Source organism: Podarcis melisellensis (genome assembly GCF_964234715.1).
Source record: "Podarcis melisellensis genome assembly, chromosome: 15".
NCBI lineage: Eukaryota > Metazoa > Chordata > Lepidosauria > Squamata > Lacertidae > Podarcis > Podarcis melisellensis.
In genome coordinates this window covers 28,123,892-28,148,868 of record NC_138532.1, presented here as the reverse complement: position 1 = coordinate 28,148,868, position 24,977 = coordinate 28,123,892, and the positions used below count along the sequence as shown (strand labels likewise).

General features: G+C 45.7%; 1 protein-coding gene across 1 annotated transcript in view; it reads left to right on the top strand.

Annotated features, from left to right (window-relative positions):
- Positions 1-24,512, top strand: part of KCNJ5 (potassium inwardly rectifying channel subfamily J member 5) — a 35,156-nt gene extending 10,644 nt beyond the window's left edge. The window contains exons 2-4 of the mRNA XM_081889938.1: positions 601-743; positions 2,438-3,384; positions 23,708-24,512. Coding sequence (XP_081746064.1) covers positions 712-743; positions 2,438-3,384; positions 23,708-24,084 — 1,356 coding nt within the window. The 5' untranslated portion in view covers positions 601-711 and the 3' untranslated portion in view covers positions 24,085-24,512. The remainder of the gene's footprint in view (positions 1-600; positions 744-2,437; positions 3,385-23,707) is intronic.
- Positions 24,513-24,977: the final 465 nt, after the last annotated feature.

The following is a 24,977-nucleotide window of genomic DNA, read 5'->3' as shown; positions in this document are numbered from 1 at the left end:
CTGGAGACCCACAGAGGTGAAATAGAGTACTCACCTCCTCTTCTTCCCTTTGTCAAACGACTGTATTGTTGAAATGGTGACAAGATTGTGCTGGCCTATTTATTCTGAATGTTTGTAAGTGATGCCAATAAAGGTTTGATTATGATGATTTTTGTGTGCAAAAGGATAAGTATTATAAACTCACCTAGACGTTCCTGGGGGGCCAGAGAAGCCAACTTGCTTAGCACAGGGACAGGGAAACTTTTGCAGCCAGAGGGCCGCATTTGCTCATGGACAGCCTTCCAGGGGCCACATGCATGGGGTTAGACAAGATGACCCCTGAGATCTCTTCCAATTCTACAGCTCTATGATTCCTCCAAGCAAGGGACATCATGCCAGTTCACAGTTGTATTCTGGACCCGCAAAAGCAGTCAAGGAGGATGTGGAGGAGGGGAAGGGGTGTGGACTAGCAAGGGGTGTGGCCTGGGGAGAGTCCTGGGGACCTGATAGAAAGCTCTGAAGGGCCACGTTTGGCTCCTGGGCCTGCGGTTCCTCACCCCCTGCTTTAAGAGAAACTGCCCCAAGTCATACACATTCTTTGCTTTGCTCTTATCTTTGCAGCCGGAATGTGGAGGCTGACAGAGAAATTGTGATGATGCCAAGCCTGCCTCGAAGGTTCATGCGTGAGATGGATTTTGAACGCAGGGCTCCCAGGATCAAAGCCAACTTCTTATGTCTGGTGCCACACTGCCTCTCATGCTGAGGTAAGGACTGTGTGACAGATATACTTGAGTGAACTTCACTGGGCTTCCTCAGAAGCTTTGACTTCTTCTTTGGAAGCCAAGGTGGGAATGACAAGTGGGGAGAGTGCTCTTGCCCTCGAATCCTTCTTGGGGGCTTCCCCAAAGCATCCGGTTGGCCACTGGGACGAAAGGATGTTAGACAAGATGGACCCTCTTTGGCCAGATCCAGCAGGGATCTCCTTGTATTGATTGGTAAAAGGTAAAGGTAAAGGGACCCCTGACCATTAGGTCCAGTCGTGACTGACATTGGGGTTGCGGCGCTCATCTTGCTTTATTGGCAGAGGCAGCCAGCGTACAGCTTCCGGGTCATGTGGCCCGCATGACTAAGCCTCTTGGTACTTATAAGTTAATTTGTTAGTAAAAGCTCAGACCTCATCATGTCTGCGCAGAGGTAAATCTTATGGAATTCAATGTGGGCAATTCAGTGTCAGAGTTTGGATCCAACATTAGTTAGTTAGTTAACATTAGTGAGTTGGGTAATTTATCAACTTCAGTATTTACTTACTTTTTTATTTGGCAAAATGGATATACTTCTTGGATATAAGGAAACCGCTAAGCAGTTTGCAAGAATGTAAGTGTGACTTTTGACCATCAAGGAAGTCTCAAAGTGACTTGCAAAGATTACAGGGAATTTGCTCCTTGATTTAGACTTTCGCTTTCCCCAGGGCTCATCTCCCTAATCACATTGCTTCATCTTACTCTATCCATAAAGCCACAAAAAGATCAAAGATAGAGAATTAACAGCATTGGTTAGGGTTTAATAGGATTTGCAATGTATGGGCATCAGGAAGCCTTTCTCTCTTTCATGTACAGAGGAGGTGATGAGCACATTCTCTACAGGGAATCCTTCCTTTGTCTGAAGCTCAATGATAAGTTTTCTGGCAGGTTCTTCCTTTTCTGTTTTCCACCACAAAGGGCTTCCATTAACAGACGAAGTATCTGCAAAAAACCCCTGGTTTGCTGGAGATGGTCCTTGAGAAGATCTGACAAATAATTTGCACCTCTGTGTTGTTATCTAACAAACACAATTCATTTGTGTCCAGGCAAAAGTAATGATAGCTGTTGAATGAGCAGAGTGTCTCTGCTTTAATGAACAAAACTTTTAAAATGGCACATCTCTGCACATATTTGACTCTGGCTCCACCCAGATGCCATTTAAGTGGTTTATAAAATCAATACATTATTAAAATGCACAGTAACAGTCCATTAGGTCATGAAAGCACCCTTAATTAAAATATACACTAAAACAAACAATTAAAACAAGAAAACCAATTCTGAGAAATGTTTAAACAGGCGTGTGTATTCAGTAGCTGGTGGTATGCCAATGCTGATGGGGTATCTCATATTTCAGCAAGCAACCCTGGTGCCACCAGTCATTACAGCATAATGCAGACATTAAGGCTAATCTTAAAATGTCTTCACCTACCAACAGACTAAGCACCAGGTGAGCTTACCTGGGAAGAACATTCCATAGCTTAGGCGCTGCAACAGGAAGGACCCTTCTATGCGGTTAACATTTTATATGGCAGCTGAATTATGTGCTTTTTCAAAAAGTTGCAAAAAGGACTATCTAGTGTACTTCAGCTAGAGCAACCTCACATGTGTTCAGGAGAGTTGTTTTGATCTCATCTTCTGTTTCTTGTTCTTTTCTGTAGCCCAACTATGGCTGGAGATTCTAGAATCTTCATGAACCAGGACATGGAAATTGGCGTTACTCCGAGAGAGCATAAGAAGATTCCCAAGCAAGTCCGGGATGATGTTCCCATCGCCACTGACCGAACGCGTCTCCTGGCAGCAGAGATCAAGAAGCCACGCCAGCGCTACATGGAGAAAAGCGGCAAGTGCAATGTGCACCATGGGAATGTCCAGGAGACCTACCGATATCTCAGTGACCTTTTCACCACCTTGGTGGACCTCAAATGGCGCTTCAACCTCCTTGTCTTCACCATGGTCTACACCATCACCTGGCTGTTTTTTGGTTTCATTTGGTGGCTCATTGCTTACATCCGAGGAGACCTGGATCATGCAGAAGACGAAGACTGGATCCCTTGTGTCGACAATCTCAGTGGGTTTGTTTCGGCATTTCTGTTCTCTATTGAGACGGAGACCACCATTGGGTATGGCCATCGAGTGATCACTGAGAAATGTCCAGAAGGCATCATCCTGCTTTTGGTCCAGGCCATTCTGGGCTCCATAGTCAACGCGTTCATGGTAGGGTGCATGTTTGTAAAGATCAGCCAGCCCAAAAAGAGAGCGGAGACCCTCATGTTTTCCAACAATGCTGTGATATCCATCAGGGATGAGAAGCTGTGTCTCATGTTCCGGGTTGGGGACCTGAGGAATTCCCACATAGTGGAGGCTTCCATCAGAGCAAAACTGATCAAATCCAAACAGACCAAAGAAGGGGAGTTCATCCCTCTAAACCAAACGGACATCAACGTGGGGTTTGACACAGGGGACGACAGGCTCTTTCTGGTCTCCCCTCTCATCATCTCCCATGAAATCAACGAGAAGAGCCCCTTCTGGGAGATGTCCCGTGCCCAGCTGGAGAAAGAGGAGTTTGAAATTGTCGTCATTTTGGAGGGGATGGTGGAAGCAACTGGTAAGCTATATGCCTGATATTTGTTCTGTCATTGCTAACCCTTGCCAACGTCAAACATGTTTCTAAATGATGTGTTATTCAGGTGTGTTGGACAGAAACTCAAGACCTGTAAGGCACAGAGAAGTTAGGCAAATCCTTCTGCTGATCATTGCTCATCTAAATAGCAGACCAGGAGAGGAATGGTCCAGGATGGGTGTCACAGGATGGGTATCTCACATTCAGCCACGCTCCCCATTCCATATTGTCGTACAATACCTGAAAGTTATGGGGGAATAAAACAGCTCTGCATGCACAAAAGTAATGACTAAATTAACTAAATTGGTCTGGTGAGCAGTGGTTTGGAACAGATAAATAATTTTAGGATTTGACCTCATGATAGTATATTGGATGGAGGAGGACTCAGATGGTAATCTGTATTCCTTCACTTACTTCAAAATGTGGCAAGCCAGTCCTGCTGTTTGAGGGGTTCCTCCTGCCCATTCTGTTGAATGGGAACCTGCATCCAGTGGGCCCCCAAATCCTGGCCTCATATTTCACAACCTCATATTTCATTGAAGAGACCAAGGCATCCCAGCCAGTATATTTTAATTGAACTCAGGAGTGTGAATAACTGCACACAAAAGCCACAGTGTTCATGCGTGTCACAGGCATTTTAACCTGCTTCACTTTAAAGTATACATGAGCAATGACTGGAACAGAGTTAGTCATCAAACCAAAACAAATGTTAAAATTCTCAAATAATTTTCGAGTTTGCATGTGCAGATCCCAGATCTCACAAATGAAGCAAGTGGCTGGATTCTGTATTTCTGTGGCTTGCAATCAAAGTTAGTCCTACTCAGAGTAGACCCAGTGAACATAATGGGTGTGACCAACTTAATTTAATGTTAATGAGTCTCACAGGCACTGACTCCCTGGGGCCAAGGCAGTTTCAACCCCCCCAATGTATTTTTTGAGGAGGTTGGGCCCCCTCAACTTTCTGTGGGTGTTTGGCTCTGCTCCCTGGCTCCTTGTGTCCTGATGTCATGTCACACACACAAACACACACATACAGTCCTCTGGAGAAGCTGGCACCTCTGATGCATCTACTCTGAGTAGAACCTAGTTGGATACAACCTTATGAAACTTGGGCTTATATTGAATGTTAGTCCTCCTCAAAGAAGACCCGCTGAAATTACAGAACATGACCTTATTGTTTCTGCTCTCAGCAGAATTAAGTTGGGTACAACTTTTCATGATTCTTGTGTGATTCTCTTAGGGTTCAGCCACATTTCTACGATTGCCATTTTTCCGATTCAATGGTAAACAGTGGATTTTCCTAGGGAAAGCAGTGGGACCCCAAAAAATTGCTCAGACACGGACCTGGAAATTTTGGACCTGTGCCTGGAAGTGTGGATAAGGATAAGCCAAAGGATAAGCCCAAAGATTTGCCATACAACAGAGAAAACAGGTCATGTGTTGTGTCTTTGATAGATCTATCTGCATTAAGGATTTAATGGCTCTCTCTGTTGTTCAAAAAAACCCCAAAGCACATGATAGTTCCTTCAGGCATGATCCATCTTTCTGGACTAAAGCTGAGAATGGTCTGCAGAAACCTGATTGATCTCCTTCAGGGATTAAGAATCTGTGGCCCTCCGGAAGTTGTTGGTTTCCAGCTCCCATCAGCCCCTGCCAATGGTCATGGACAATGGGAGTTGTAGTCCAACAACATTTGGAGGGCCCCCACAGGTCTCCCTTCCCTGATACAGTGGTACCTTGGGTTACATATGCTTCAGGTTACATACGCTTCAGGTTACAGACTCTGCTAAATCAGAAATAGTACCTCGGGTTAAGAACTTTGCTTCAGGATGAGAACAAAATTGTGCTCCGCCAGCACAGCGGCAGCGGGAGGCCCCATTAGCTAAAGTGGTGCTTCAGGTTAAGAACAGTTTCAGGTTAAGAACGGACCTCTGGAACGAATTAAGTATGTAACCAGAGGTACCACTGTACTCCATGGACTTTGCTTATAGGAAACAGCATTATAATGAGCCAAGCTGTTTGTCCTTAAAGGCCGGTGTTTTCTACTCTGAGTGGATCTCTGGCAAAAGTCTCTCTCATCTCGTGCTACCTACCTCAGTCCAACTAGCGGAGGAATGCAGGTGCGGGGGGTGCGGTCCGCTCCAGGTGTCAGCCGTGATGGCAGGTGACATTGCTGTGTGGACGGCGCCCCCGAATGCTCATTGCACGGGTGGTGGGCAGCTAGGGACACTCGTCATGTGGACAGCTAGCTCCGCCCCCACAGGCCGGCTAGCCTTGCCCTCATGCCGCTACAGGTGCCGGGGCAGGTAGCTCCGCCCCTGCTCAGTCCCACCCAACATGGGGCTGTCCTGTTATCATTGGACTCCATCATGGCTAGATTATGGGCTGAGATTGTGAGGGTAGTTCAAAACATCTGGAGGGAACCTGGTTTTGGAAATGCTAATTTAATTGACTACTAGGGAATGAGTTTGAGGATTCCTGCATGCAAAGCAGATGCTATACCACAAAGCTGTGGCCCTTCTCCACAGACTCCCTGAACCTTCTGTCATTTAGATTTTCAATATTTATAGAAAGAAGGAACTTTTAATCTGCCTGTGTGGGGTGGCTTTGAATTCATAGCAGCGCTGAGAGCAGTGTGACCTGTGCTGTGTTTTAATAAGGCTGTGTTGGTTCTGGTCTTCTGAGGTATTTAACCGTCTTCTGCAGAGAAGCTCACAGGCATCCTTTGATTAAAAAAAATCTGCAGCAAGGGCCTGGTCCAGCCAGCCGGGAAAACAAAACTTTCAGTGTTAATTAAGCCCCAGTGGGGGAATTCAGGGCTGGCTCAGAGAAGCTCACCCAGCTGGGAAGTGATTGGGCACACCTGAGACAAGACGGATGCTGGACTTGGTACAGGAGAAAATATGGGTCAGCTGTAGATGTGTGTGTGTGTGTGTGTGTGTGTGTGTGTGTGTGTGTGTGTGTGTACACACACACAAACACAGTTCAGGCCAGAAAGTTGAAATGTTGAAAAGAGGCAGTGATGGCAACCAACTTGGATGGCTTTAAAAGAGGATTAGACAAATTCATGGAGAGGGAGGAGACTATTGATGGTCACTAGCCATAATAGCTATGTTCTGCCTCAACAGTTGGAGGCCTCAATGCTTTTGAATATCAGTTGCTAGGAGAGGGCTCTTGCACTTGAATCCTGCTTGCAGGTTTCCCACAGATTCTTCTAATGCTCTTATGTCTGCAAGCATGACATTTTTGGACCTAGTGGCCAAAATTATGGGGCAAGAAGTTTTTCTCCAGAAAGCCGTGCTATACACGGGCTGTTGGGAGATAGGAACTCCATTTCTTCTTGATTCACATGGAGCTGTCAGCAATTCAGACAAGTGTCTGCACAGACTTCATTTAAAGAACATAGGAAGCTATGTTAGTGTTGTCTACACAGACTGACAGTAGCTCTCCCAGGTTTTAGAGTCTCCCTCTGCCCTACCTAGAGATGCCACCTGGTTGACTCTAGCAACAGATTTATCCCAATTCCCACTGAGATCCTTTAACCAGAGTTGCTGTGGATTTAGCCTGGGCTTGTAGGCAAGAAAAACCCAGACTCTGCCACATCAGTTATTCTGAAATAATTAGTTGGTGTCAGTGGTCCATAGTAACAAAGGAAGCTGCACTAAACAGATCCAGACAGGTCACAGCATCACAGGTAGGTGTGTGTGTGTGCAGGATTGCACCACTTCCCCAAGCTGTGCTGGCAAGTGGGCAGTGCTTTGTCACACACCGAGAACCCACCATGGGCTCACTTTTCCGTGCTTGCCACTGGGGCTCCTGAAAAGCAATGATTTGGCCCCAAATCCACACAACGGAGCCAGTAATTTGAGCAGGAAACGAGTTTCAGTGAATGTATCCGACTTACCTTGATGTGTCTAGCCAGCGCCTGCTCTTCATACCCTGTGAAACTGGGGGTGCTCAAAATGTACTTAAGAGGTTCTGGGAATATTCCAGAGTAATGCAATAAAAACTGGCTTTGCCTAGGTTGGAAGGCATCAGCAAACAACAACCAGAAAGGTCACTCGACAGCACAGGGAAAGGTCGCTCTGTGTTTTCACAGCAGCTGCCTCTGTCTGCTCCCCTGTCAGTCATAGTTGCTGTGGCTGAGCACAGGAAGGTGGGAGCAGGCTGGATCTCACCTTGAATCTCTGGTTTTACAAGGGCGAAGGAGTTGCTTTTACAAAACTAAAATATGGGATTCTGGACAAGGCAATGGGTCAAATGGGCATTGATCATACCCACACACCATGCATTTAATGCACCAGGCCTCCTCACCAATAACCTTGGGAACTGTAGTTTAGCCCCCTCATATATATACAGTTCACAGTACCCTAAAAACTATAGTTCCCAGGATTCTTTGGGGGAAGGATCCAGGAGCTTTAAAACATATAGAATCATAGAATCATAGATTTGGAAGAGACCACAAGGGCCATATGGTGTGGATCAGCCGACTTTTCCTTCGGCTATCGGAATTAGGCACTTCATTTATTTGTTTTCAGAATGAAATCTGGTACATTTCCTTCCCTCCCCCCATTGGATGCAGAAATCTGTTGCCAGACTTCATGCTTCTAAAGCCATCACACACCAGGAGGTGTGGCAGAACCTCAGTGCCTTACTAGTCTGGAACCCAAGAGCATAGCAAGAGCACTTCCATGTCAGACCAAGGTTCCACCTGGTTCATGGATGGCCAAAATGAAGACCTCCATATGTTGGGTTGTGGACTACAACTTCCACAAGACCTGGCCATTGGGCATGCTAGCTGGGACCGATGGGAGTTGTAGTCCGAAACATCCAGAGAGCAGCACATTGTTTATCCTGGGTCTAGTTCAATAATATACTTCCTATTGGGACAAGGAATGAAGCGTTGCCCCATGATTGCCCCACTGGCCACTGTTAATCAGTGGTATTCTACTCCTACATACATGGAGGCTCCATCATGACTAACAGCTGCTGATAGACCTCTTCTTCTCTAGGATCTCCCTGTAAAGCCCTGAATCCAATGTCTTTCTAAATGGAAACGTTCTGATGAACACAGATTTCTCCTATTTATTTGAATAACTCAATGCAACACAATGGTTGTTCTTAAGGAATTCTCTCCCCTGCTGAAACTTCCATTAACTCTCTCTTGGAGGCTCCACAAAAAAGCCACTTCTGTGACCTTCATACTGCTGAGTGCAAGAAGATACACAAAGAAAGTGCATTTGCAAAAACTCTCCTCTCTTTTTCAATTCACTTTAAAAAAAAAGATTAAAAGCAAAACTTTAGCCGTTGTGCTCAAGATTACTGCCTGAAACTTTCCGGCACTTGTAAGATTTCAAAAGAAGCCAGTTTGATCCGATTCCCTGCCTTGTCTATTAGGCAGTCGTGTTATTTATAGAAAAGGAGTGGCTGTTGTGCCTCCACAAGCAGTTCCAAATTTTGTCAAGGTGAGCAGAAGGAAAACGGGTCACTGTGAGAACGAAGGACATCAGAAGGTCTTGGATGCTGGATTGAGCCAAAGGGAGCCCATCTAGTCCAGCATCCTGTTCTGACAGCAGCCAGCCTGTTGCCTTGATGGGAAGCCCATAAGCAGGCCCTGCACACAGCAGCCCCCTCCACAATTATGAGTCCCAGCAGCTGCTGGTCTCTAGGGGCATTTCCTGCCTCTGGGAGTAAAAATTGAACTGCCAAAGCTTCTCCAGATGTTATTGGGGACTGCATTTTGGAGGGAATTTGTCTCAATTTGCTTAGATGGGGCAGTAGTCAGCTGACGTATCCTGTCAGCGCTAGCATTTTTGCTTGCAAAGCACAACTTTCCCCTCTCTCCTCCCTGCACACCCCCCCCCCCCCGTGCCCTCCCCAGATCTGCTCCAGAGTCTTGGGGAACAGATTTAGGGGGTGCATGGGGGGAAGGGGAAGAGATGGGGAAGAATGTTCCACTGTTCAAACAAGAAACCTTGCACTGTCTAATCTTTTAAAAACCATATAGGATGGCAGTCCTGTGGCAGTGAGTTCCATAGTGTAACTATGCACTGCACTGTGCCTCCTTTTGAGATGGATCCTTCTTCTGACCCATCAGGGTTCTTGCTGTGTTCTCATGCCTGGAAGCATTCGGTCAGCCACTGTGAGAGGACAGAGGAGCATAGTGAAGTGCCTCCTCCTGAGTCAGATCATTGGGACCCCTGGCTCAGTATTGTCTACATTGACTCTCCAGAGTTTCAAGAATGGTTCTCTCCCATCACTTACCTGGAGAGAGCACTGTAGATTGAACCAGAGAACTTCTGCAAGCCAAGCAGGGGCTCCACCACTGAGCTAAGACCCATCTCCTCTATTAATACTACGGAAACAAGATGTTTTGGTCTGAGCCACCAGAGCTCTTCTTATGTCCAGCCTTTCATAAAGAAGTTTGCAACTGAAGACTCCTTTGGTGGCTTTTTGAAAGGGGACCAAGGAGCGTGATCTCCAAGAGGTGAGCATTGTGTGCAAATCAATTTCCTCCTTTCACTGGCATTTGGTGACATTAATTATAGCTTCCCTCCTTGACGTTGGCTGTCTTCAGCTGAGGCTTTCTGTGCATGCTTGGCAGGTTAAGCTGTTCTTAACCTCACCAAGAGCTTCTCCTCTCCATTTCTGACAATATTTCCCATCTTAGTTTTGTTTTATCATCATTGTCATCATTGGCTATTTTTAACAGTGTGGTCATCATTCTGACCCAAAAGCAAAGGACAGTGTACCAGCTGCTGATAATATTGTAGCACATCCAAGTGTGGAGGGGACAGGACACACACATAAACTCTAAAAGCTGGTTGCTTTGCAGGAGTGCAACCCTAATTTATCAATAATTCCTGCTTAGGGTGCCCAATACTTGGTTGGGTGATTATCTCCCACGTATAAGCCATACCATGCCATTCCTACTCACCATCTTAGGCTACATGGAGAAAGTGGATTTGTTGTTGTTGTTGTTGTTGTTGTTGTTTAGTCGTGTCCGACTCTTCGTGACCCCCTGGACCAGAGCACGCCAGGGCCTCCTGTCTTCCACTGCCTCCCGCAGTTTGGTCAAACTCATGCTGGTAGCTTCGAGAACACTATCCAACCATCTCGTCCTCTGTCGTCCCCTTCTCCTTGTGCCCTCCATCTTTCCCAGCATCAGGGTCTTTTCCAGGGAGTCTTCTCTTCTCATGAGGTGGCCAAAGTATCGGAGCCTCAGCTTCAGGATCTGTCCTTCCAGTGAGCATTCAGGGCAGATTTCCTTCAGAATGAATAGGTTTGATCTTCTTGCACTCCATGGGACTCTCAAGAGTCTCATCCAGCACCAAGAAAGCAGATTAAGAAAAGTTTTTCTCCCTCTCTCATAACACTGGAACTCATCCAGTGAAGTTGAATGTTGGAACTCGCTCCCGCAGGAAGCAGCAGTGGCCACCAACCTAGATGTTTTGGACATATTCATGGAAAAAGCTATTGGTCAATGGCTATTGGTCATGATCATAGGAATTGTAGAGCTGGAAGGGGTCATGCTAGTCCATGCTAGTCCAATGCTTTGCCCATCGTGAGGCTCAAACCCACGACCTTGAGATTAGTGTCTTATGCTCCTAACGACTGACCTGTCCTCAGGTTATGCTCTGCCCCCACAATCAGAGGTACTGATGCTTCTGAATACCAGTTGCCAGCAACAGCGGAAGGGGATAATGGCTACTGTGAAATGGACTTCCCATTGAGGCATCTGCTTGGCTGTTGTGAGAACCAAAGGCTAGATTAGATGAGCTGTTGCCCATTGGGCTGATCCATCAGGCTCTTCTTATGTTCTTAAGTGAATGGGTGGTGATGGAGAGCACGAAGAGGGCATGGACCAAGACAAGAGGAACAGTGGGGGGCCCTGCAGGGATGAAGCCCTCAGCAGGGGCCCAAAAATGTTTCCACCCTCCTCACTGATGGCCCTGACCATCAGCCGTGCCTTGAAGCTTAAGAGTAAGCAGCAACACCACCCCCTCACCGGCTCCTCATCATTTTAATTGCGGCTAGCAGGTCCCAGACGCTGCTTCGGGTGGGTGCTCAGACAGCCAATTAAGACCACGGATGTTACGATGATTTTTGCCATTTGCGTTGCTTCATGAGCTCCTGTCAGCAGGATTAAGAGCTACAATATAGTCGGCAATCACAGGGGGGTAATGAAGAATATCTAAGCATCATCAGGGTAGCATCAACTGGATCCTAAGATTCAGCTGCATGTGTGAAGTTCGTCTCGCCCGTTCTTTGACACATCTATCCAGCACAGCTGGGACGGGTAGATTTCAAGTTTTGCAGGATCAACACTGCTGTTTTGCAGTGACCCCCACCTCCTCTGAGGTCCGCTAAAAAATAACAGGGACCCATAGCAAAGCAATGTCCCAGGTGTGAGGCCAAGCTACACCCGATGCAGCTCTTCTGGCCAGTTTTATGCTGAAGTAAAAAAGGAGTCATGAGGGCCTCATATTATGAACTGGTGCCCTGCACCACTTTCAGCTGAAAAGCAGTCTTTCTCTCTCTCTCAGCTGACCCTTAGGTGCTATTCACTGCAAAACAGCACCACCTTCATGGGAAAACAGCAGGCAGGGGAGACTTTTGGAGGTGGAAAACACTGTGTGGGGGACATTCTGAGCTGGGATCATGTTGTAGACAGGGACCTCAAAGCCGCTTTATTATTTTTATTTTCCTTTAACATAAAGGTGGCTATTTTAAGCATAAAAGAGCCAGTGTGGTGTAGTGGTTAAGAGCGGTAGTCTCGTAATCTGGTGAACCGGGTTCAATTCCCCGCTCCTCCATATGCAGCTGCTGGGTGACCTTGGGCCAGTCACACTTCTCTGAAGTCTCTCAGCCCCACTCACCTCACAGAGTGTTTGTTGTGGGGGAGGAAGGGAAAGGAGAATGTTAGCCACTTTGAGACTCCTTAAAGGGAGTGAAAGGCGGGATATCAAATCCAAACTCCTCTTCTTCTTCTCTTCTAATGAGAGAGAGAAAGAGAAACCTGAATAATGTGGTGTGCAATCCAACCCTTAAAATTAAGGAAGAGAGTTCCTCAGGATACTATGCTCAGTTCTGGGATTTGTTTTCAGATTTAGGACTAAATTCAGGACAGACAAAATTATTTTCCTCTTTTCTCCCCCAACTTTCTTCATTTCAGCTTCGTGTGTGTGTGTGTGTGTGTGTGTGTGTGTGTGTGTGTGTGTGTTTTCATAGAATCATATAATTGCAGGGTTGGAAGGGACCCCAAGGGTCATCTATTCCAACCCCCTGCAATGCAGAAATCCCTGACAGATGACCATCCAACCTCTGCTTGGAAACCTCAATTGAAGAAGTGTCAACTGGCTTCTGAGGGAGTCCACTCCACTGTCAAACAGCTCTTACTTATTCAGGACAGATAAAAGAAAGTACTTCATACAGTGCATAGTTAAAGTATGGAACTCCCTCCCACAAGAGGCAGTGAGGGCCACTGACTTAGATGACTTTAAAAGAGGACTGGGCAAATTCATGAAGGACAGGACTATTGATGGCAACTAGCCACAATGGATAAGTTCTGTCTCCACAGTCAGAGGCACCAGTGCGTCTGAATACCAATTGCTGGAACCACAGGAGAGGAGAGGGCTTTTGTTCTCAAATCCTGCTTGCAAGTGTCCCACAGGCATCTGGCTGGCCATTGGCCTGATCCAGCAGGCTCTTCTTGCATTTGTAGTGGGAGACTGAGACTATTTGGGAAACACAAAGTCTGAAAAAGCAAGTGGGGCTGCCTCTGCTCTGAAGACGTTCTACTTTGTTCCAGTTACTTGATGAATGACTTGGCTGATTCAATTAGAGAACATTAGAAAATACCGTTTTGTCACCCTTAAGTCATCATTCCATATGATGAAACAGTCTGCACATCGTCTCAGACTTTCTGGCAGATACTGCCTGCCTGCCAAAACTCCCACCCAACCAGGGTCTTGTTGACAATTAGCCAGCCGTTATTTTTAGTGATGCTGACAAAATTCACAACTGAAGGACATGAAATATAGGCTTGAAGTGCAGAAATGTTCACTGCCTGGAAATACTCATTCTTATTGCAAAAATTTATCAAGCAGAAATGCAATGAGATCTTAATTAATTGCAGACTACCTTACAGGGTGATATCTTTTTGCAACGGCATTGGTCAACATTCATCAGATGAACCTGATGACACCATGCTCAGAACTGGGTGGTGGAGCCTTTCCTTTCAGATGAAAATATTCCCAGTTGCCAAAATTAGCTGGACGTTTTAATTGGTGGGGACAGAGGAGTGGATCCATGATGTTTCTTGCTCCACCTCATGAGCCCTGCTACAAACAGTTTTCCAGAAGTTTCTTGGGAAAATTCTTGTCTTGCATGCTTAGTAACTCATTTCCTTTCTTGTGTGCAGAGCCGGCCTGCCCATGAGGCGGGCTGGGGCAGTTGCCTCAGGTAGTGGAACCCTCTGCCACTGGTAGAGAAGCGGTGGTAGCAGCAGTGGCTTCTGGTGTGATCTTGTGCGCTGCATGAAATCTTGCCAAACCTCACTGAAATTTAGCAAGATCTTGGGTACTCCGCAAGATCTCACGTGAGCTCTGTAAGATCTCACCAGATCCTGCCACTGCCATCATTTCATCGGTGCCACTGTGCAACCCAGAAAAATAGGATTCAGCTAGGGTGGGGTGGGGACACTTCAGGTGGATGGACTTGATACCTTGACTGTGTGCAGGTATGGGTGTGACCAGGTGTGTAGTCATGGGAACCTCCAGGTCCACTCCTGGATTTGGTTTAGGACCTGAGACTCTAAGGCAGTGGGAGACATAGAACCATTTCCAGCCCCTTCTCAGTTGTTCCTTTTGTTTCCCACACAGCAGCGGTTCCTTTCGTTTCCCACACAGCACACCTGTGAGGTGTGGCCTGGGAAAATGGGCGTGGCCTAAGGAGTGTTCTGAGGTCCATATTTCAAGGGCCACATTTGACCTCCAGGCCTGAGCTTCCCTTTCTCGCTCTAAGACTCAAAGAGCAGAAGGTAAATCAGGGCCTACAAGTAGATCTCAAGATGTGTTGCTGTAGACAAGGACTTGTCCATGTGAGATGTGCAGAATTAATTGGAAGCTGAGCACCAATTACTTCCCAACATCTGTTTGAAGTGAAAAACAGAGGAACAATATTGACTTTTTCAGAGTCTGAGATCTCAGTCAGATTAATCAGTGCAAATGGGATACGATTGCAAGCCAATTTGGAACTCTTGAGGGAAGGAGAGAAGCAAGCATATTTGTTTCTGTGCTCAGTGATGACCGTTTGCTTATCACTGCATTAGCAAAGCCTTGGGGTTGCAGCCAATGCCTTCCCTACTCAGAAGACAGAAAGCTGGACTAGATGGTCCTTTGGCCTGATCAGGCAGAGCTCTGCGCCCTGCCATGAACTCCCTCGCTGGCCTTTAGGCAAGCTACATTCTCGCTGCCTCAGCCCCTCCCTCAGATGCAATGCACGGCTAATTATGCTGACCTACTTTGAAGGGTTGCCAGAAGGATTACTGAGATAATGAAGGTGAAATGCATTCAAAACTCTAAAGTGCTATATAAATGTGAACGTGTGTGTGTGTGTGTTGAGAAGGAGGCTGGCAGGAAGGTCAATGGCCATACCAATCTATTTTAAGAAATGCCAGGAAGGCTGTTTGTATATCGATCTGGAGTTACCTGGGGGACAGATGAGGCAGCCATAAGTTCAGGTTCTTAATTGCTCCATTGATTACATCCTTTTAGAAAAAGAGGCGGGGGAAGCAGGGAGCATTTTGCTCATAGTGCAACAAGTTCCTGATAAGGGGGATTATGTCAGGAAATCAAGGCATCTGGTCGTGATGTAGGATATGATCCGGACAGGTGTAATAAACTCTGGGTTATGTGGTGTCTCAACCTGGTTTCGAATCTGCACGTGGGGCAAGGACCTGCAGCTAAAAAGTTGGTCGTGTAATTCTAAACCAGTAGGTGCCCTCTTGGTCTCATAATTCTTTCATTTATTTAGGAACATAAATAATAGAAAGATAGAATTGTAGAGTCGGAAGGGACCCCAAGAGTCATCTAGTCCAACCCCCCACAAGGCAGGACTACACAGCTAAAGAATCCCTAACAGATGGCCATCCAACCTCTGCTTAAAAACCTCCAGTGAAGGAGAGTCCACCATCTTCCAAGTTCGTCCTAACTCTGAGCTGGAATCTCCTGCCTTGTCAACTGAATCCATTGGTTTGGGTTTCCCCTCTGGAACAGGAGAAAACAAGCCTGCTCCATCTTCCATGTGACAGCTCTTTCAGATATTTGACATCCCTTCTCAGTCTTCTCCAAGCAAAATGTAGCCACTTCCCTCAACCATTCCTCATAAGGCTTGGTTTCCAGACCGCTGATCATCCTGGTTGCCCTCCTCTGCACACCTTCCAGCTTGTCAATATCCTCCTTAAATTGTGGTGCTTGGAACTGGACACCAGACTCCAGGTTCCTCTCAATATCAGTGCATTATACAACTCTATTTTTCCTTTATGGAACATTCCACAGAATGGGGAGCCTCTCTCTTCTATCATGGAAATCAAAATGAGCCGAGTACGGACAGTTGCACAGATTTAATTGGTAACGGAGTCCCCAAAAGCTCCTGCTTTCTAACACCCTTTTGATGTAAGAAGTTGAACAATATTGACTTTTTCAGAGGCTGAGGTTTTAGTTAGATTAATTAGTGTAAATGGGGTGCTAATTTTTACAACCATGCAAAATTATATTTCAGAGACTTTGATGCTAATGAAGGACACACACTGCCTAATTAGAGGAGTGATAGTTAGAATATTTATGACTCTTCCACTCGGGCAGGACAGCAGTGTCCACAGCGCCATCCCATCAGAGACAAGTCTCTTTGATCATCCACGTACCCTCTATGAGGGGAAATGGATTCCTATTTGAAGGACTAGATAACTTTTCAGCACACTTAAAAAAAATAATTGCACTCAGTGTGTGAGTAGACAGAACCTAGAGTTAATAGAATCATGGAACCAAATGGTTGGAAAGGAGATCGGACCTCAACTTAACCCAATGCAGGATCCACAGTACAGGATGCAACCACAGGAATTTGCTCCACAAGAGGCAGTGATGGCTATCAACTTGGATGGCTGTAGAAGAGGATTGGAGAAATTCAAGGAAGAGGAGGCTATGCACATAATGCTTCTGAATACCAGTTGCTGGAAGCCACAGGAGGGGAAAGGGCTCTTGTGCTCGGGTCCTGCTCGAGAGTTTCCCACACGCATTTGAGTGGCTACTATGAGAACCTGGACTAGGCATGGGGTGGTGGCCTTCAAGCCTAGGAGACACATGCCATCTTCCAGGTCTACCTTTCCTTCGAAACTCTTCCCAGGCCACACCTCTCCATTTGCATCCAAAATTTGTCCTTGAACTCTCATCATAAAGAGGGAAGGAAGAAGGTGCATAGAAATTAGGATAATGTGCAAAGGTAAAATGGGCATTAATTGCCCCTCACACTTTTGCTTCTGACTCCACCCACTACTGGCAGAGGGGGATGAGGACCTCAGGCTGAAAACTAGGACCAGAGAGAGCTGGATTCAAATTCACACTTAGCTATGGACAGTGGCGTAGCGAGGGTTGCCAGGACTCTGGGCTGTGCAGAGGGGGGCAGGTGGGTGGGAGGGAAATGGATGGAGTACACATGCACTTTCCACTGCCTAATGGCATCCGCATTACCCAGAAGAGTCATCCCATTGTCTGGAAAGGTCACTTCCTGGTTCGCATGGAGAAGCTGTTTTTAATGGAGCCCAGCAATGGAAGTGTGCAGTTCTATTTAGGCTGCACTGTGTGTTGACGTTTTGTGCCTCTAACAATTGTGTGCTTGGGGCAACTGTCCCTGCGCACCCCCATGCTACACCACTGGCCATGAAGCTTACTCTGATCTTGGGTGATGAATCAAGGATGATGATGATCAAGTTATCATCTGCACAGATTTTTCATGTATTTGACCCATGAATCTTTCACTCCGTGTGGTTTTTTAACTTTTGGTGTCATGTCAGCATAGCACATACATGTGCCTCTCCGCATTGCTCTCAGAGTGTTCCTTCAGATGGAAACTGCACATCAAACCTGACCCCTGGGGTCTCCAGTCCACTGCTGTGTGGGTTTTGAAAAACGGGATGGGGAGAAAAGTCCCAAATACAGTGGTTGCACTGCAGGGAAAAAGGCAAAGTGACTGTTCCCGTCTGTCCTCAGTGAAGCCCAGCACTTCTCTCTTAGCACCGCCTCTCTCTGCCTCCGTTTTGTTTGGGGAAACAATTAACTGGGAAAATAAGAAATGCTTTGAGGAGCTCAGGCTGGAGAGAGTCGGCAGCTTCCAAAGCCGAGCCCTTAATGAAATCTGGAGTGGGCGAGGACACGGCTGTGCTGCTTTTGGAGGGACATCGGGGTTGCCAGGCGCCGCATCCCTGTGCGATTAACTCTGATGCACATGTGCTAAAAAGGAATATCTGAATGACATTATGGAGCAATTACAACTGCTTCCATTGTTCTGGCTCCGGGTGTCCCCCTGGGGTTACAAGGAAGCAGGCTTTGGCAGAAAGGCAGCGTTCAGGGCAGTGAAAGCTCTCCATTGTTCCCATCGTGAATGAAGGCTTACGGCCACTGATTTGGCTGTGCAATTCCAAATCAGAATAAGGATCTCCCTTTGGGGCAAGAGCTGTTCCAAGAACTGGCTGGAAGGCTGAGGATGCTGAAGAACTTGGGAAGTCTCTTTTCCTCTCTGTGATTTTATCTCAGGGTCAAGCAGCAACACCAAGACCACAGGTACAGCAACTAGAAAGCTGCCTTATATCCAGTTAGGCCCTTGAGCTCAGTGTCGCCCATACTCACCTGCCAGTGGCTCTCTAGGGTCTCAGGCAGGAAGTCTAGTCCCAGCCCCACCTGGAGATGCCAGGGGTTGAAACTGGGACCTTCTGCGCGCAAAGGAGATGCTCTGCCACTGAGCTATAGCCTTTCACTGCCTACCGTGGAATAGAAAGACCCAGGCATGTAGGTATGGTGTCAACAGGCCAGCCCTACCATTAGGCAGAGTGAGGCCACTGCCTTGGGTGACAGGTGGAGGGGCACAGGAATAAGGAGCTGCCTAATGCTGGGTCAGAGCATTGGTCCTTCTTGATTGATTTGATCTATTGTATTTCTATTCCGTTTTGCCTTCGAATGAATCCCATAAAAAACAGTGATACCAACAATGGGGGAATAATGGTTGTTAAAATTTAGCTGGATTTAGCTGAGATGGCAAAGTTGACAGGTTTGATCAGAGAGTAGTCATTGTCAATATTTACTAAAGATTGAAAACCTCTTTTAGACTTTTTGCATGAAAAAGAAAAGGAACTTACGATATTTGGATTTCAGGATTGAAGGTAATATTGGTTTATAGAAAGTGGTGCTGAACAATTTTCTATTTTTAGCTGACAGATGAAGAATCAGAAGTTCTCTCTTTTTATTCTTTTATCCTTTATCCCTTCTTCTTTTTCTTCTCCTTTACCTTCTCTTCTTCGCTTTTTTTTATTTAGGCTAGTTTTTTTTAGCCTTGACAAAAAGATATTTGATAGTAATCTTTGTATTCTTTCTCAGATTTCAATAAAATCTATTTTTAAAAAATAATAATAACAAAACAATTACGGCCTCTAAAACTCTATTAGCAAACAAGCAACTAAAAAAAATTAAGCTAAACACTATTATGTTGATACACACACACTCTCCCCCCCAGCACCGCCCAATGACTCATAATCTTTTACTCTGTTCAGCCTGTTCAGTTCATTAAAACACACAAACACATCTGCTGCACAAGGAGGGCCCTGCTCTAATATAAATACCAACAGCAGAGGTGTACTTTAACTTATTAGTTATTAAGTTGAACCTGTGCCCCATCCTCTCAACAGGTGATGTTTGAGGTAGTCAGCAAGAGCAGCACAAACACAGAAGAAATGCAACAACCTCCTTGTCCTTGGGCTTCCTCAGCTGCTGCCCCCGGGGCCTCTGCTGCTGTTGCTGCTGTTGCCAAGAGCAATGCATGTCCAGCGGGTGGCAGCTGCAGAAGCTCAGGCTCGATGACCTGGGTCAACACTAAGAGATCTGGTGCCAGGCAGAGAAGCAGACAGGCAGTGGCACTCCAGATTGTTAGAAAAGGAACTTTCTCCCAGCTCTACCTGGAGACGACGGGGATTGAACTTGTGACCTTCTGCATGCAAATATAAATATACCCACAACATAACTGGCTGTGTTTAACTATATAAATTATTTATACATCATAGAAACATAACTCTTTTCACATTATTTAATTGAGTAGAAGCAATTAAGGACCAACATTCAGAAGAGGAAATATAAATAGATCAGTTCTGCTATACGTAATGTCCAAATAGAAGCTTTTGGGTTCCACATACGTACAAATGAATCCCTTTTTTTTAAACGTGATGTCCAAATAAAAGCTTTTTGTGTTCCACATTTGTCTTCGCGAATACCAGTGTCAAACGTAACAACTTTAAGGAGCAGTACTTGCAAAAGATGAACTTTTCTTTGTAATGTTCCACATCTGCCTTTGCAGATGTTGGTTGTTGTATGCAGTTGCTGTATGCAGGTATCAGACGAAGGATACGAAAGATCTTAACATGTGCCTTTGCAAGATATAGTTGTTGTATGCCGGTGTCAGACGAAAAAACTTAAACGTGACATGGATTCCCAGAATAATACCTTGTTTCACCCTGCTGGGCTTCGTCAGCCGAGCATACTCATATTTTGTGTATCGGAGACATGGAACGTGTGACATGGTGGATACCAAAGCAGATGCTCTAGCACTGAGATATGAATATATGGGCGTAAGTCGAGCCTTCTGGATGAGGCCCAAAGGGGCCCATGTTTTGCAGCATCTTGTTCTCCCAGTGGCCACCCAGGTTCCTGTGGGAAGCCCACAAGCAGGATTGGAGTGCAAGAGCAACACCATACCTTCCAACATTTATCTGATGAAAATAGGGATGTCCTATTTAATAATAATAATAATAATAATACGCCACCCATCTGACTGGGTTGCCCAGACACTCTGGCAGCTTCCAACATATAAAAAATCATAATAAAACATGGTGTGACTTTCCTTTTGTATTTCCATTATCAAAGAATTGTGATCCGAAAAAGTCCTGGGATTAATTTCTATTTTTTTTACTTGAGGTTCCAACTCTTTGGAAATCCATAAAGAGTGTATTCTTGAATAGCTGTCATAAACATAAGAATAATAAGTGAACCATTTGTCAAACAAATGTCTTACTCTCCATATATCTATCAAATTTAAAGTTTGATCCAACACAAAAAAAGTCTTTGGTGATCTGCCTTCTTTCGTACCTTTTTTATAGCTGATCTCTCCTTTTCTAATGATGGAACTCCATTTAAGTCTCCCATTAAAATCATCTTTTGGTCTGTGTATTCAAGTAATTCTGTTTCCAATTTTTTGAAAAAAGCTGCTTTTTTCTCATTGGGGGCATATATTCCCACCAACATCACCTTCTCTCCTTGAATTTTTATTTGTATTATTCAGGTGTGTAGTTACTTATCTCCTTAGCCCAGGGTCATATACAGTGGTACCTCGGGTTACATACGCTTCAGGTTACATATGCTTCAGGTTACAGACTCTGCTAACCCAGAAATATTACCTCGGGTTAAGAACTTTGCTTCAGGATGAGAACAGAAATCGTGCTCCAGTGGCGCGGCAGCAGCAGAAGGCCCCATTAGCTAAAGTGGTGCTTCAGGTTAAGAACAGTTTCAGGTTAAGAACGGACCTCCGGAACGAATTATGTACTTAACCCAAGGTACCACTGTATTCCAGAGACAGTCCTGGATTTACCGAAGCCATCCCAGTTTCTGATTTGATCCCAGAATGTCCCAGTTTTCCTTAGGACCTCCCTATTTTCATCGCAGAAATGTTGAAAGGTATGGAGTTGCAGTGGTACCTGAGGCACCACTGTATAGGGACACTTGGAGGCAACACTCTCCCCTCCTACAAAAAGATAGCACAAGGAAATCAAGAAGAAATTACAGCAGTATGTTAAACCCCGCAAAAGTTAAAATACTTAAACAGCTTAGAATTCCCTCAACTTCCTGTCTAGGCTTAGCTAAATAAGGATGTTTTTAGCAGGCACCAAAAGGCTCCTACCATTTATGCCATCATCACCCTGGTTGTGCCAGAATGCGGATGCTTCCTTGACCTACTTATTAGGGGAAGAACCCCGAATACCAGCTCAGCCTCCTGCTTCCTGAGCAGGGCCCACTCGCCCGCTTCAGAACATCCTGGGCTTCCTTCCCTCCTCTAGTACATTATTTTTTTCAAAGCAGCCTCTGCACTTCCTGGTTCCTGAGCTTGCTGAGAGCCAGAATGCCATGACTAACACTGTTCGTGCCCAGAAGTCTGCTGTAACAGAAGCCTCCTCTGCCAGCCTGCTGAAAAGCGGTCCAGCTCCACATCAGACAGGGAGCCACATCCTTCTTTTTCTCTCTTCCCCAGCATGTTCTCTAGAAGTGGCTTCATCTGCTAAATATATGCTTATTACATTGCTACCCGACTTTTTCATCCCATCATGAAATTCAGAGTGAGCCTGCACACACTGGTTTACCTGCCCGTGAGATCACCTTACCCCATATATGCCCACTCAGCCACTTTGATTGGAGGAAATGGCACTGTTACAGGTGCCACAGAACCTCAACTCCAAAGATCATGTAAGAACTCGATCTTTCAGTATGGCGGCAGCTACACTTTGGAACTCCCTGCCACTTGACATCATGGTGCTCTTTTCAGCACCTGCTAAAAACATGGTTTTTTTTGCTTAGGCAAGCCTGTCCAGATGTTTAGAATCTGATGCGAGTTTTTATCTATATTTTTCGTCTATGGTTATTTTAACTTTGTGAAAGTTTTAAGCTATCGTTAATCTTTCTTATTGGTATTTTTATTGCTCCATCCTTTTTTGTAAACTGCTTTGGGGGTGGGATGGTGTGTGTTTTTTACAGTCAAGCAATGGATAAATGTTATGAAATAAGTAAGATAAATAATATATACGACCCAATCCTGAATCTGAATTGGGCCAATTGGGGCTTTGGCTGAGTTAGGTTGAGGCAATCCTGGATCGTTCTGGGTTGGGTTGGATTAGATTAGGGGCCCTGGAGGAATCCGGGGTAGTCAGATAGTGAGGGCACGGGGTGGAGAGAAAGAGAGTCAGGCAGCCTCTAAGAGCAACACTGGGCTGTTTGCACAAAGGCTTTTAAACAGCTCTGCACTGTGCTTTGGCTGCAATCCCTTCACTCTGCCCCTGACCAAGGCTACTCCAATCCATGGTGCTGTTTGAGGCAAGTCAAGGAGGTGCTCCCTGCCATTCCAACCTGGTATAATACTAATAATAATAATAATAATAATAATAATAATAATAATAATAATTTGTTATTTGTACCCACTCTGGGCGGCTTCCAACAATAGATTAAAAGTACTGTATGTTAAAACATCAGTCATTAAAAACTTCCCTAAACACGGCTGTAAATTAATCTTGCTATTATGTTGGTGATGGGATAATGTCTTACGACCTCCTGAGGACAGGCGGCTAGCTTAGGGTGTCTAAGGAAGGTCACATGGCACCCTTGTGACTGCCACCCAACATATCTGCCGCCTGAAGCTGTTCCCTCACCAAAGAGAACGATAGGGACCCCACCCCTCATGAAGTAGTCACAGAAAATATATGTGTTTGTCCAGTGAGAAAACAGCTACTGCACTTAGTAGAGAGAAACCAAGGGAGAGATCCTGAGGTTTTGCAGCAAAGCTGCAGGAAGAGCCTTGGCCATTTAAGTCCTTTGTCGTGTCCCAATCATCATATGCTATTAAAACGATCTTCTTGTGCAATCAAATGTCCTGCTTTTGCTTGCCGAGAGGCATGGTCAGTTCATTGATGCTTGTGCTTTTTGTTGAAACATCAGGAACCTTTAAAAATATAAAATACTACTACTAATAATAAGGCTTGTTAAGCAAATCATTTTTCCATGTCCTGAAGCAACCAGGTATGGAATGACCATGAACTGCTTTTAAACTTTTTTAGAAAAGGAGGGAAGTTTAGAAAAGGAGGGAAGTGTGAGCATCTAAGGCAGCTTAACATTAAATCCCTTCTTGTTCCATCACCGAATCCCCATCACAACTCTCTCTCTCTCTCTCTCTCTCTCTCTCTCTCTCTCTCTCTCTCTCTCTCTCTCTCTCGTCTCTCCCCTTCCTCCAGGAATGACTTGCCAGGCTCGGAGCTCCTACATGGACAAGGAAGTGCTGTGGGGCCACCGCTTCACTCCCGTTCTGACCCTGGAGAAGGACTTTTACGAGGTCGACTACAACTCCTTCCACAGCACCTACGAAACCAACACGCCAGAGTGCTGTGCCAAAGAGCTGGCAGAGTCGTTCCGCGAGGGGCACCTGCTGAGCCACCTGTCCAGTGCCAACCTCTTGGGGGGAGAGGAGTCGGAGAAGTCAAAAGAGGAAGAGGGGGAGGAAGAGGGGGTCGTCCAGGAGAAGGACGGGAGCAAAGAGGAAGGCCAGGAGCCAGCTGAGTTGAATGGAGCCAACGGAATGGCAGGGGAGCTGAAAGACAGCATGTCCTTATAACACAGATTTGGGTTGAACTATTGACAATTCAGGTGCATCTACCAGGGAAGGGACCCAAGGAGAGCTGGGAAGGTGGACTTAAGACTAGAGGACCATGCTCTCATTTCCAGTTGTGTGACTGAACTCAGACGGGCCTGAACATCTGTTTGGGCTTCTCCCCTCTTTCCTGCAAAATGCAATTACTACAGGGACTTACTCACCACTTTGAGATCCATGGACACCAACAAAAGTATTATGATTGTGATGACCTTAACTAATAGTGACGTTTCACAAGTGTGTGCTTTGAATGCCTCTCTTCTGGCAGAGGGAAGGCATGCATTGTGGGGGGGGAGCCTCTTTGGGGAATGGAATGTAGATGCAAATCTTCTCCTTCATTAATTTGGTGGATTGTAGACACTAATTTGCTGAATAAAAAGAGAGGAATGGAGTATGGGGGGTAGAGATGCTTTCTAGAGACAACCAATGCGTGACTTTCCTTTTGAACTGATTCATGAGGTACATACGGTAATTAAACTGTGATGGCTATCAACTTGAATGGTTTTTAAAAGAGGATTGGACGAGTTCATGGGGGAGAGGAATATTGATGGCTATTCAGCACCATGGCTTCACTCTTGGTGGCTACCTTCCCAAGGAGTCCATTCACCATTGAACAGCTCTTGCTATCAGAAAGTTCTTCCTAATATTGAGTTGGGATCTCCTTTCTTGTCATTTGAAGTCCTTGGTTTGGGTCCTCCCATCTGGAGCAGCAGAAAACAAGCTTGCTCCATCTTCTATGGGACAGCCGTATCCTCCCTAAGCCAGGTGACATTAACAGTCCAAGCAAGAAACTGTTGACACCATCTGAGTACTTTAACCCCATTTTTTCCTTTAAATGTCACAATGTATTAATGCGA